Source organism: Catharus ustulatus, chromosome 2, assembly GCF_009819885.2.
Source record: "Catharus ustulatus isolate bCatUst1 chromosome 2, bCatUst1.pri.v2, whole genome shotgun sequence".
Classification (NCBI taxonomy): Eukaryota; Metazoa; Chordata; class Aves; order Passeriformes; family Turdidae; genus Catharus; species Catharus ustulatus.
Genome location: NC_046222.1, coordinates 57,385,141 through 57,397,717, shown reverse-complemented (window position 1 = coordinate 57,397,717; position 12,577 = coordinate 57,385,141). Strand labels below are relative to the sequence as shown.

The following is a 12,577-nucleotide window of genomic DNA, read 5'->3' as shown; positions in this document are numbered from 1 at the left end:
TGAACCTGTCAGTAATCAGTGATTTTGTCCCACACCACTGCCTGGTTGAAGTGTTCAGGACTGTCATGTGTGTCAGGCTGGAACGATGATGCTGAGTGTCCCTTGCTGACTGTGCTGATGGACAGCACTGCGTGCGCAAAATCTTGTGAACATGGAAATCTGAGGGGAGAAATTTATGCAAAGCAATAACTAACACAGTTAATTGCATTTATCTTTCATGTTGGCAGATCTGCCAACTGTCAGCTCTTTCAAAATAACTCATCAGTTAGATGTTTTCACGTTGATAATTGATTCCTCAATTGTGTGTGAAGAAACCTCACACTTATTAGAGCTAGTTTGTAGTGCGTACCTTCTGGTTTTTCCCCTGGCACTTTCAATCTGTTTGTCTTAAATGGAGGTTAATAATTTCCTTTCCTTGGGGGAGAATAAACTATACTTCATTTTCTTTTACATTCTGGCAATTGCAGGAGATTGCAGAGCAAGATGCAGGAGTTTAAATCTCCCATCTTTCATGGGAACTGGAACATTTCTTGGTCTCCTGCTGTTTGAGCCACATTTCTTAGCCCCAAAGCTATGGATGCCAAGTGTTTTTACTAAGGAACTCTATACCTTTAGCCAAAGTCCAAGTCAGTGAAAAGTATCCTGGAGCAATGGGCACATCTTAGGTTTGACGTCAGTGTTGGAAAATTACTTGTCCTAAATGTTCTTGTATGTTGAAACCCACAGGCATCAATGTGGAGACTGTTGAGCACCTTCTGCTATCACCAGTATTAGCACTGGAGGCAACCAGAACCTTCCTGAGTCTGGCTCTGCATCTGACTGTAATTAACAGAAGTTTAAATGAGCAGGAAGTGTGGAGAGAGGGAAACAAGTTAGCTCATGTACTGGAAATTATGACAGGAACTCACCAAGCTGCTCACACAAAGAGTCTCTAGGTCTACAAGGAGGTAGGTCCTTCAACTAGCCCTTCAGCTAGTGGTGAGGGACGCTGCTGGAGTCCTTCATGATCCTAATATGAAGAAAACTGTTGTGAAATCCTATGATGTATATGATACTATGATGCCATTAAGTCTTTTTGAGCAGGCATCAGTGAGCCCTTGACTGACTATTGATTATGAATATTTTTTCTTCCTGCCCTCAGTAATAGCTTTGCTCACTAACTGATGTGGTTTTGCAAGCTGTCCATGGTCTTTGTGAAGCTCCTTATCCCAACAAACTTCCTCAGTTACCTGCTTTTTGGCATCCCCTGATTCTCTTTTCCCATGACACCATCCACTTGCCCCATTTTGCACTTCACTGGGAGCTGACAGGGCTGCAAACTGAAGGAGGAGTCTGAAGGCTCAGCCTGCCTTTGGGCTCAATACCAGCTCCAGAGACAGAGGGGTGAAAGTGGAGAGGTGCACGAAGAGCACAAAGTGAAATACAGCCTGGCATCTTGGATGTTGCAGTATTGTGGTGCAGTCAGTGACAGACAGCCCGGGTGGTCACTTGATGATTTGTGTGCTTAGAACCGCAGCAGCACCTGGGTGTCTTGCCATGCTCATCTCTCATCTGTGTTAGGCCAGGCAGATGTCCTGGGGCAGGCAGGCACACAAATGTGTGTGAGTGTGTGCCCACACATATATGGCTGGCAGAATGAGTGTCAGCTCAAACTGTGAGGCCTCATCCTGCAGTGCAGGTGGGGACCTGCACTGGGAGGGCAGCCCCACTGGTCCTCTTAGGCTGCTCACATTAATGCTGACATGCTCACAAAACTGTGTGGGACAAGGCCCAAAGCAGTTACAATTTCATGTTTATTGAAACACAGCTGTATTTATTCTTGTTAGAGACATTTAAAAATAATAACACACTAGGAACAATACAGCAATCAATAAAACATGAAATCATAAAGCTGTTTTCAGTCATGCAACACTCTCTAGTGCTTTGACATAATTTGGTTAAGGGCTTGGGGCATGCTAGTAGCAGTAATAAAGTTAAAAATCATGGCTGGTGCTGACAGTAGCAACACCATAGATTATCTAAAAGAGCAAAGTTTAATAATACTAATTTATTATTTAATTAATAACATATTTTTAAAAATATTTGGCTGTTTTTCTACTTTCTCTGTGAGCAGTGAAATGGAGTTAAGTAGTCTGTTGTTCTTCTTTCTGTCAAAGTCAGCTGACTTATAGGAGCATCCCCAGGGCATTTATTTTCTAAGATTGGACCTGAACTCATGCATTAGTTTGGAATTTAAAGTTGTGGCCCTGCGTCAGTGTCACAGCAGTCAGATAGGGTCAGGAATGGTCCCATCTTTCTCTCTCTGGGTTCTCACTGCTGTAAAACTCTAATGTCGAGGTCACTGGATGAGGATGTTGTCTAAGAAAAAGAAAGATTTGATTACACTTTTAAAAATTATAGTGTTAGAACCGAAGTCTACCTCCACTTAAATAAATTTCATCCTGAGTTAATTGCCTAATCATAAGCAACAAAACAATAGAGACCTGTAAGTTGTCAGATGAATGAATTCAATAACATGCTTGTGTGCTGAGAAGAAAATAGAGTAAACCAGTGTTGCTATTTCATTAGGCCTTATAGGCTTATCATCCTGTCACAGTCATATAAATCAGCAGTAACTGCACTTTGGTCAATCGAGTTATCCTGCTGTAAATGCACTGTTTGTCAGGCAGGAATTGGATTAATATATAAATTACCAGTCCACTTCACAAATCTGTGGATTCATTTCCTTTGGCTGTTGTTCCAGGCAGAACCTGCCTGCCGGTTGACTGACCACTGTGTTGCAGGCTGACACTGGGGTGAAAAAAGGTAAACAACAAATGGAAGCTTTGGCTCATCCCTGGATGCCACTTGCTTTTGCGGTCTTGCTGTTTGCATTGTTTGCTTATTTATTGCTGTTTTTATCAAAAATAAGACAAATGGCTGTGTCTTTAAAGGTAAGGAGGCAGACATTCCTCATTGCTGTGATCTTGTGTATTTGTAGAAGTGTGGAGCCGGTGGCAGCCCTGGAGCCCGTGCAGTGTCACCTGTGGAGACGGCATCCGGGAGCGCTTCCGCGAGTGCCTCAGCTCCTTGCCGGCAAAATCAGGCTGCACTGGATCGCCGAGGGAGACTTCCCTGTGCTCGCTGGAGGAGTGTGTGTGTATGTAGCTCTGCTGTTCTCTTCCCCTGGCTGTGTGACTGCCCTGGCAAAAGCAAAGTGTAAAATGGAAACATCCCATCTCTCTATCAGTCATACTGATTTGGGGGGCTGTCACAGTCCTGTGGTGGATGGAGTAGGGCAGGAACCTCTGCGTCTTTGATTATGAGACACTGGAGATAGGACTCCAAGGCATAATGTTTTTGAATGCTGTGGGTGCAATAAAAGCAGTTTAAAATCTCAGGAAGGTCAGGGAGTGGAGAGAGAGGTCTTGGGACTATCAGAACATGTTCAGTAGTAAAAGCAATAGATTCCAGTGGAAACCTATTAAAAAGTTAAAGTCAGTTTAAAAAGGATGCTGGTTCCATCTGGGACCTGTGGTGTGAGGTTGTTGTTGTGGTGTGAGTTTTTTGAGCTGGCAGTGCCAAATCTCCCCTTGCTCCAGCCTGCCACTGCGGCTGGCCTGTGACAGGGCAGGCTGGCTATTATAGAACCTTTGTAAACCCTTACCTATTGGTAACAACTGGCCACTGGTGGCTGGTGGGTGCAGATACAAGAGACTTGAGCCTTCTGTAAAATGATAGGTGGATTACAACAGCCACATGGCTCCCAGTGAGGCTGGATGAGGCTGTGCCAGCACCATAAGTGGGTGCTGACAGCCACCATTGAGGGGGTGTGCGAAGTGCCCTCTTTTAGCAGGGTGCTGGTCCTTAGCATGTGCAAAACTTTTGCTTCTTGCAAACTCCATGCTGATCCCAAGGGACCACAGAGACCAAAAAGCTACATGCTGCAGTGCCTTTGTGTCCCACAGGTGCCACAGGGGGCAGGGATGGGGAAGGAAAGATGCCCAGGAACTGTGCAGGCTCCTAGGATCTCAGACTATAATTTAACAGGTATTTTAAGCTATTACATAGTGACCAATGCCTTATTCCTTGCCTTGGCTGCTTGCAGGCACTGGTTTCTGCTTGCAAAAGTGCAGTGTGTAGAACTGGAATGGAGGCAGCGAAAAAACGGATGATTAGAGGATGTGGCGAGTTTTTTAGTACATGGTCACTGCAGTACTTATGCCACTGAAAAGGAAAAGACAGTAGGGGGAGAGAACGTGCAGCTGGAGCAGGAAGAGGGGAGAACTATGTTTTTTATAGAAATGTTGGCTTGAACCAGCTTCAGGGTGTCTGAGGATGAAGGCCTCAGAAGTATACTGGCAGGACTGAAATGTGTTGTGGAACACAGCAGGAAGTGGGTTGTATTTAGCCAAAGTTTGGGTGAATGGAAAATGCTAAAAATTATATTCCATCAAGCCAGGTATTGCATGTTGTCAGTGTTCATGAAGCACTGGGAATGTTTTAATAGGTCTAATGTCTTTAATGACTTGAAAATGCTGACCATGTTGCTTGTTTAGTAAAGCTGTGAGTGAAAGCAGAGAGGAACAACTTAGATGCTTTGGGCCCCCAGCTTAAAACAGCCCTGCTCTAGTTGTCTTTTCTATGCCAGACTCTCTGAGGCTGCTGTAGACAGTAATGCCACCACCAAAACGCAGTGGGGGGTTGTTAGCATTTTTCCAAAGCTACTGTTGAGCTGAGGTATCCCATGCCTTCTGACTATCTGCTGGAGAGGTATGTCTGTAAGTATATAATCTGTTTTGGCTCCTTGCTAGCCAGTTTCACTCCCCACCTCTGGAGCTCAGAGAGCACTCCAGGTGCAGGGAGGTCATTGGAGGAGGTTCCCTGCGGGAAGAGCAGGTGCTGGAAACATAGTTTGTGTGTGGACCTTGCTTTGCATGCAAGGAGGTGACAGGCTTCTGGTACTTCTCGGAGGGGTCACTCCTCCTGTGCAGGTGTGCGGCTGTAAAAGGTGTATGATGGTTTCCAGCCATCCTACGCATAGACTGTGCACACACCTGTGGCAGTCTGGTTGGACTCAGCAGGTCTGCACAATCCCTAGATTCCAGTGAGGTCTCTGGGTTAATAAGGAAGGTTGATACATAGAGAGCACAGATGCAGAAGAGCCCTGCATCTGCACCCATTGCTGTGGGATCATCTGGAGGAAATACCTCCCTTTTGTCTTGTACATGGCTTCTAATCCTCCTGCTCCCACATGGGGCAGCTTCCTTTACAGAATCACATACATGATTTCATCCCATCGAATCTCAACTTGCTCGAGAAGTGATTTGACACTGTGACTTTATAGTGTTCAACCACTGTCTGATCTCAAGCTGGGAGTGTTACCCTCACCCTTCCTACTCCGGCTGTCTGCAGCTTTCGGAAGAAGACAAGTTCTGTTTCCAGCATAACTCTGCAGTCATTAGTCCAGCAGATGGAGCAAATGGCTGAGTGAGCAAGGCCAGCATGTGGTGCAGGGGCCAAAGAGGTGCAGGGAGAAGCAAACCATAGGGACCCAGTCTTGTTTAGAAGCTTGCAGTTCCTTGCTGTTTGCTGTGTACCCCAAACAATGCAGCACAGCATGCATTACAAATAGAGAATGGAGTATTTGGAAAATATCCATAAGCAAACATGACTGAGACGAGGATGAGAAATTAATGAATTGCTCTGCTGCAGTGGTGCCTAACAGCGGCCCTGCCTGGTTCCCTGAGGTCAGCTTGTTCGCTCCCTGCCCAGGTATCCAGAAGAGCAGTGCTCTGGGCTCTGGCATGGGGTTATTGGACTGAATGCGAGTTTTAGAGATCCTCCTATAAGGTTCAACAGGCAGTGGTCTTGCTTTAAGCTGGTTTCAAGCTCCCAGAGTGACACAAAGATCAAAGTTAATCCAATGGCTTTTTAGGATTTTTAGAGGATTTGGGATTAGGTAGCCCTGAAATAGGGAAGTGGATCTCCAGTGCAGCACCCTGCATGTCTGTTCTGTAGCAGCCCAAGACCTTCTGGCCTGTGTTCATCAGTGCATTTGTACATCCTGCCCACCTAACAGCTGCACTACCAGCTTGCTGTTGAGTGTGTATTCTTCTGAATTATGGGAAGTACATAGTGTCCAGTTCTTGTTATTCTGCAGTCACATTTCCTATTCCTGCACAGTCACTGTGGTGAAGGCAGGAGCACCTGCCAAGTCTTACAGCTGACTGTCAGTCTGATGGAAGGCTTTGGGTTCTGGATAAAACTGGAGACTAGGGCAAGGTTGTTCGGTGGTTTCATCTGAACTCACAACTCCATGGCCAGCTCTTATCAACTGCTACTAATCAGCCTTGTCCTCCAACACAATCTTCATGGCTTTATGGAGCTGATGTCTGACCAGAAGAATTTGGGCAGTACTAACAGTTGCTAAAATTAGCTACTGGACCAATTAATCCACTTTCAACCATGCTGTGTTCTGCTCAAGATTGCACCTGAAATGCTTGAGACCTCATTCAAAAAAGGAATTACCAATTTGTCATTGGTTCAGCCATCTGTAATGGGATGGAATGGGCAAGTGAGAGGTTTAAACAAGGCTGTGAACAGCTCTGAGATTGTCACATTACAGGTTAGAATCATAGAATATCTCAAATTTGAAGTGGCCCATAAGGAGCATTGAATCCAACTCCCTGCTCCCCCAGGACTACTAAAGCTAAACCATGTGACCGAGAGCATTGTCCAGACAGTCTGTGAATTCTGGCCATGAAGACTTCCCTAGTACACCTGTCCCAGTGGCTAATTATCCTGTCAATGAAGAAAGGTTTGCAAGTATTCTTCTGTGTTTGAAGTCCCATCTCCATTCCACAACAGAAGGGTATCAATAGTAGAATGCTGGAGAAAGAGCAATGGCACTTCGAAAGCTTGCTGTGGCATGGAAAAGTTTTGTCCTCTGGGACTGTGGCACCAGACAATGGTAGAAGCATCCTCAGAGGATTGCTTGAAAAAGTTACATTGCCTCTCCTCATGCTGCCTCTCTCTTCAAACTCATTTCAATTCTCACACCCACTTGAGCTCTCCTAAAAATAGTTTTAAAGTGATACCTGAAGTACTAGCCTGGGTTGAATTATTTTTACCCCCTTTATGTCACTTTTCAACAGGGAATCTAAATGTACTTCATAAAGAAAGGCAAACAGAGTTCCTCCATTTTACAGGGATTTAGGAATACCTTATGGAAATGGCAAAGCAGGGAAAAACAATGTTTACATTTAAAAGTAAGTATGTATTTGTGCCAGTTTGAAGTCACTGAGTAGTAAGTCATCTCCAATGAGCAAATTTTAATGGCAGACAGCTTCCTATTCTGTATTAATGGCTTCTTTTCCTTGGTAGTAAAGTATCCATCCTCAAATACCAAAATGTTACTGCCAGTGCAACTCTGACAGATGTGCGTGCTCTTTCTTACAGCTGTCCAGCCTCCCACCCCACCTTCTGTTCAGCCAGGAGAGGACCAGAAAGCAAATAATATCGTTACCATCACAGGCATCTCACTATGTTTGTTCATCATCTTTGCCACTGTTCTTATCACCCTCTGGAGGAAGCTCTGCAGAGCTCAGAAATGCAGCACCACTGTCCGACGAAATTCTGTTCATTCCCCTGGCTTCCGGAAAAACTCTGACGAGGAGAACATCTGCCAAGGCAACAAGCAACGGGACAGCTTTGCTGAAGGAGGGGATGCCCCTGTTAACATTCCCCTGACCTACAGGCGAAGCCTCCAATTTGCCCAAGAAGATGATGTCTCTGGAAGTGAAAACTTTCAGCCAAATGCCCAAAAAATAATCCCTCCAATTTTCAGCTACCGCCTGGCACAGCAGCAGCTGAAAGAGATGAAGAAGAAAGGCCTGACAGAAACCACTAAGGTGTACCATGTCTCTCAGAATCCTCTCACGGACACGGTTCTTGGTGCCACCACAGTGCTTCCCCTGAGCGGGGAAAACCAAGAGGAGGCAGCGGCAAACAAATTTCGGATCAAATCTCCATTTCTGGACCAGCCAACCAGTCAGCCCAAGTTCCAGGGAGAAGGCTCTCACCCTAGGCTGGATTTTCCATTCTCACAGGCCAATCCTGCAATGAGCCCTACGCAAACCTTGGTAAGAAGAGGTCATTCCAAGCACCAGGATAACAGAGTGGACTTGCCTGAGAGGGGCTGTCACAGAAACTCGCAGTTCAGAAGAACAGCCAGTTTCCATGAAACTAAAAAGGCCAGGCCTTTCAGAGAGAGAAGCATGTCCACTCTCACACCCCGACAGACTCCTCTCTACAAATCCAGGACCAGGACGTGGGACCAGGGTCTAGAGGAGAGGACACGGCCAAAATCAAGAAACGCTAATCCAGCTTGTGAAAAGCTGGATCAGCCCCACAGCACTGTGCTGGGCTGTGAACCACAGGGCCATGGCACAAAGCCGCACCACAGGGCAGGGCCCCCGGTGAGGAAGCTGGACCTGATCACAGACCGGCAGCCTGCTGGTCAGGAGAAGGCAGCTGAGAAGCCTGAGCCCAGCCGAAGTAAGAGGGGCCCTTCACCTAACCCCAAAGGTGTGTGGCGGAAAGAAACAGGCCCAAATGGCAAAGATAATTCCCAGAGAGGCCTAAGTGTCAGCCCTAGCCAGTATCGAAGGGACAAGTGCCAGAGCTTCCCCTTGGACCCTGAGTTTGCCTTTTATGACAATTCTACTTTTGGCTTAACGGAGGCAGAGCAGCAGATGATCGACCTCCCTGGGTATTTTGGCTCAAATGAAGAAGATGAAACAAGCACTCTGAGCATTGAGAAGCTGGTGATCTGAGTGACTCATTGCGGCCCTGCAGGAGTGGCGTGCGTGGGAGAGGATCTGTGGGATCAGTTGGCTTCTGGTGGAGCAAAGAGCAGGAATCACGTTACCTCCATACACAGCAGGAGGGGATAATGCCCCAGGTCTGGCTTGTGGGAACATATTCCTTTCTAATTACTTAAAAGTTCTTTCATATAATTATTTTTGGTATGTATGTGTGTAAAAGGCACACAAAGTACCCTGGGAAAGAACGTGTGAGTTAAGGTGTGGCACAGGAATAGCCAATAGATTTTATTGTGTAAAGCAGTCATGTTTTGTGCATCATACATGATGAGTGCCACTGACATTTCCCACCTTGTGGACTCAGTACTGGTAGACTGTTAGATACTGAAGCATCCACTGTCCAGCACCTTCAATCATCTGCCCTGATTAGTGAATTATTTCCCATCTAGAAAGCACAAAGCTCAAGCTGTGAGCAGTTTTCATCATTTTTCTGATAGTCATCAGTGAACTGTGGTGATTTGTCATTGTTGCTCAGATAACTCATATGGTAGGAGGGTTTTAGCTAGTGCTAAATTCAGCTGATGCTGAATTCCTGAGTGAATTTAAAATTGAGGAGGCATTTTCATCATTTAAGACTTTGGTATTTTCTTACTGTCAATATTTATATCAAGAAAACAATGTAAAAATATTTGCAGGAAATTAGTACCAAAGGCGTGCTCTGGGGAGGGCAAAGGAAACAGATGATCAGATTTTAGTCCTCACAGAAATGTTACTGCATTTACATTCAAATGTTACTCCATGTTACCTGTAAAAAGCAGTGAGAGAACTGTTGAATTATGCATCCTATCCATAGTCATCTTTTCCTTTATTAAAAATTTTAAGTGTAAATATATTGACAATAATACTACAGCAAGCTCAAAATAAATTATGAACAAAACCAGCAAACAACAAGATTGATTAATACCTGTTCTGGAAACAAGGAATAAAATTACTTGACAATATCTGGTGATTCACAGAGAGTCTTATAGAATTCTTTACATTGGGAAGGACCTCTAAAATCATTGAGTCCAACCATTAACATGACACCACTGTGTTCACCACTAAACCATATCCCTTAACTGCCACATCCACACACCTTTTGAACACTTCCAAGGACAGTGATTCCACTGCTACCCTGGGATGTCTGTTCCAATGCCTGACCACTCTTTCAGTGAAGAAATTTTCCCTCATATCAAATCTTAATCTCCACTGGCACAACTTGGGGCCATTTCTCTGGTCCTGTCACTTGTTACCTGGAAGAAGGGCCCAACCAACCCCCACCTTGCTACAACCTCCTTTCAGGGAATTGTAGAGAGCAGTAACAGTGAACTACAAAACTCATGGTGGGCTTTTTTGCTGTGTTTTAAAACCAGATATCACAAATTTGGCATTAGATTCTGCTGTAAGTGTTCAGAGTTGGGTTGGAGCCCCAATTAACCGCAGAAGCAGAGCTCAGGCCTTTGTGAATGACGGAGACTTTTCTTGCCATTAGGATAACCATCTCTCTGAGGACTTTGCAAAGACCAGGAGAGTGCTAGTGGGCAAAAACAAGAGGAGATGTTGCCCATGGAGGTTGGTGTAAAAGAAGAAGGGTTTAGGCAGTGGACTATTAGTCTTAAATCAATTCTTCCCTAAGGAGCCCAACCTTACATGCCCTTTAACCTGCCTTGTGGGTGTGAAGCCAAAATTAGCATATGCTCCATTCTCAGGAAGTAGGCTGCTATCTTTCTCAAAACTGGCTTCCTGAGCAGAGAGAGAGAGATTTCCCAATCCCACACTTCTTCCTCCTCCCTGCTCCTCCACAAACCAACAGCAATTTTAAAGGAAGAGCAGCATTGCTGTGTTAGCTGCCGGTTTCTGATGGCACCCCACTGCAGTGTCCAAAGCTGGCACAGGTGGCTTAACAGGCACACAGTGTTACCTGCTGTGACAACACAGGGGGAGCAAGCCTCAGCATTTGGCCACCAGAGTCAAATCTGGCTGTTTGAATGGCCTTTTTAATGGGTAACATTTTGCAGCTGCTGCTGCAGTGAGGGATCCGTCTCACAGGGTGATGTGAGCTCCCTGCTTCCCAGGAGCCGTGCCAAGATGCCGATGTTCAGCCCTTGGCCCAGTGTGGTGCTGGTACCAGCCATGCATTCCCATAAACTGTCAGCTTGAAAAGCTGTTCAAAGCGTTTCAGGACATGTTGATGCTTGAAGAGTTATCCAAAGGCAATCAAATGTAATGAGTCTTTAAATTGACTTAAATGAGCTGGAAACCAGACCTCTGAAACAATTGCTGCTCAGGTTACTCACCCTTCCTGGACTAAGGCAAGGTCTGTGGTGTAAGTACCTTCGCCCTGAAGCCGCAATCCATCAACATTGGAGCTGCAGGGCAACAGTATCTGTTTAAGCTTTATAGAGTCTCTCAGCATGGGAGAGAGACCCTGGCAGATCAAATGTGCAGTGCAGCAGCATTCAGCAAGCATTCCCCTGAGCTTCAGCGGGAGTGAATTGAGCTTGGCGGTAGCCCTCAGATCCAATAAGTACTCAGCTAGTGGCATGCTACCCTGTTTATTAAGATTAAAGGTTCTGAAATGCTTCCTGGGGTTTGCTGTGGGATTTGCAGGCTTCTGCACAAAGCCCTGTGACCCTTGCATCTCAGAGGGAGTTTCCTTTACCACAGGAGGACAGAAAAGGGGGAAACATTGCTCTAAATCAGATGCTGCTTTCTGCAAAGTTGTCCCAGTGTTGGGTTGTCTTATGCATTAGATGTTCTTAGGTACATTTTACGTCAAAGGCAACAGGACAGACCCCTTCCCTGCCAGCTTGGCATACCTTGGCCTCCTCTTTCTCTCTTGGAGACAGGAAAAGGCACTCTAACATTGATGCTGGCTGAAGGCAGTCCAGCTGTAATGCCTACCCCTCCATACTGACACACAAGGAAACAGGTTACGTAGTCTGGACTTTACATCGCTCATTGCTCACTTGCTGGGGAACTGGACTGGGTGCTGGTTGTCTGATTAAGCCCTGCTGACTTCATCTCCAGCTTGGTATTCCATTATCAGGTGGATTACCAGCTGCTTAATGAACTGCCAGACCACAAATGCTGTCCCCTAAGTGCTGTCGTTTGCACGGCCTTTATCCTACTTCCTTAGCTCTCTCTTCAGTGAAGAATGGGATTGAGCATCACCTACCAGAAGACATGAATTTATTTCATTCACATTTCTCAGTGTCTTCCACCCAGACAAAAATTATCCTTTCTGCCTTCAGTACAGTTATAATGTCTGCAAAGTTCTTCCTTATGTCCCAACATGCAGTTACAACCTTGTACTAAGATTTTACCATATCAAAATACAGAAGTAAGGATCAGAAGGGAAAGAGTAAGCGTTGCCTTTTTGCAGTCCTTTCTTCAGAAGGGCAATCTTGTTTCAGATATGTAGGTGCACATTTCATTCCACAAGAGTGAGCTTGAGAAGAGGGCAGGAGAGCAGTCTGGCCAAAGGCACAGGCTTTAGGAGCACAGTTCCCTGAGTCCATTACACTGGGATGTTTGTGTTTGCAGTCAAGTTTTAAACTGAACCTTCACCTCATGCCTCTGCATTGTCTCTGGGAAAGCTTGAGCTGTGAAAATTAAACTTACCTTGCAGACCCATTAAACTACCCAGGACAAAGGTGAAAAAGCACCAGAGCCAACACTGAAAGAATAAATTTCTCATATTATGAGCTTTCCAAGATTTTGATCCAGATTTC

General features: G+C 45.5%; 1 protein-coding gene across 3 annotated transcripts in view; it reads left to right on the top strand.

Annotated features, from left to right (window-relative positions):
- Positions 1-12,179, top strand: part of THSD1 (thrombospondin type 1 domain containing 1) — a 29,648-nt gene extending 17,469 nt beyond the window's left edge. For all 3 annotated transcript variants that reach the window (XM_033052321.2, XM_033052320.2, XM_042779026.1), the window contains 2 exons: positions 2,981-3,139; positions 7,441-12,179. In XM_033052321.2, the coding sequence (XP_032908212.1) occupies positions 2,981-3,139; positions 7,441-8,816 (1,535 nt within the window). In that variant the 3' untranslated portion in view covers positions 8,817-12,179. The remainder of the gene's footprint in view (positions 1-2,980; positions 3,140-7,440) is intronic.
- The last annotated feature ends 398 nt before the right edge of the window (positions 12,180-12,577 follow it).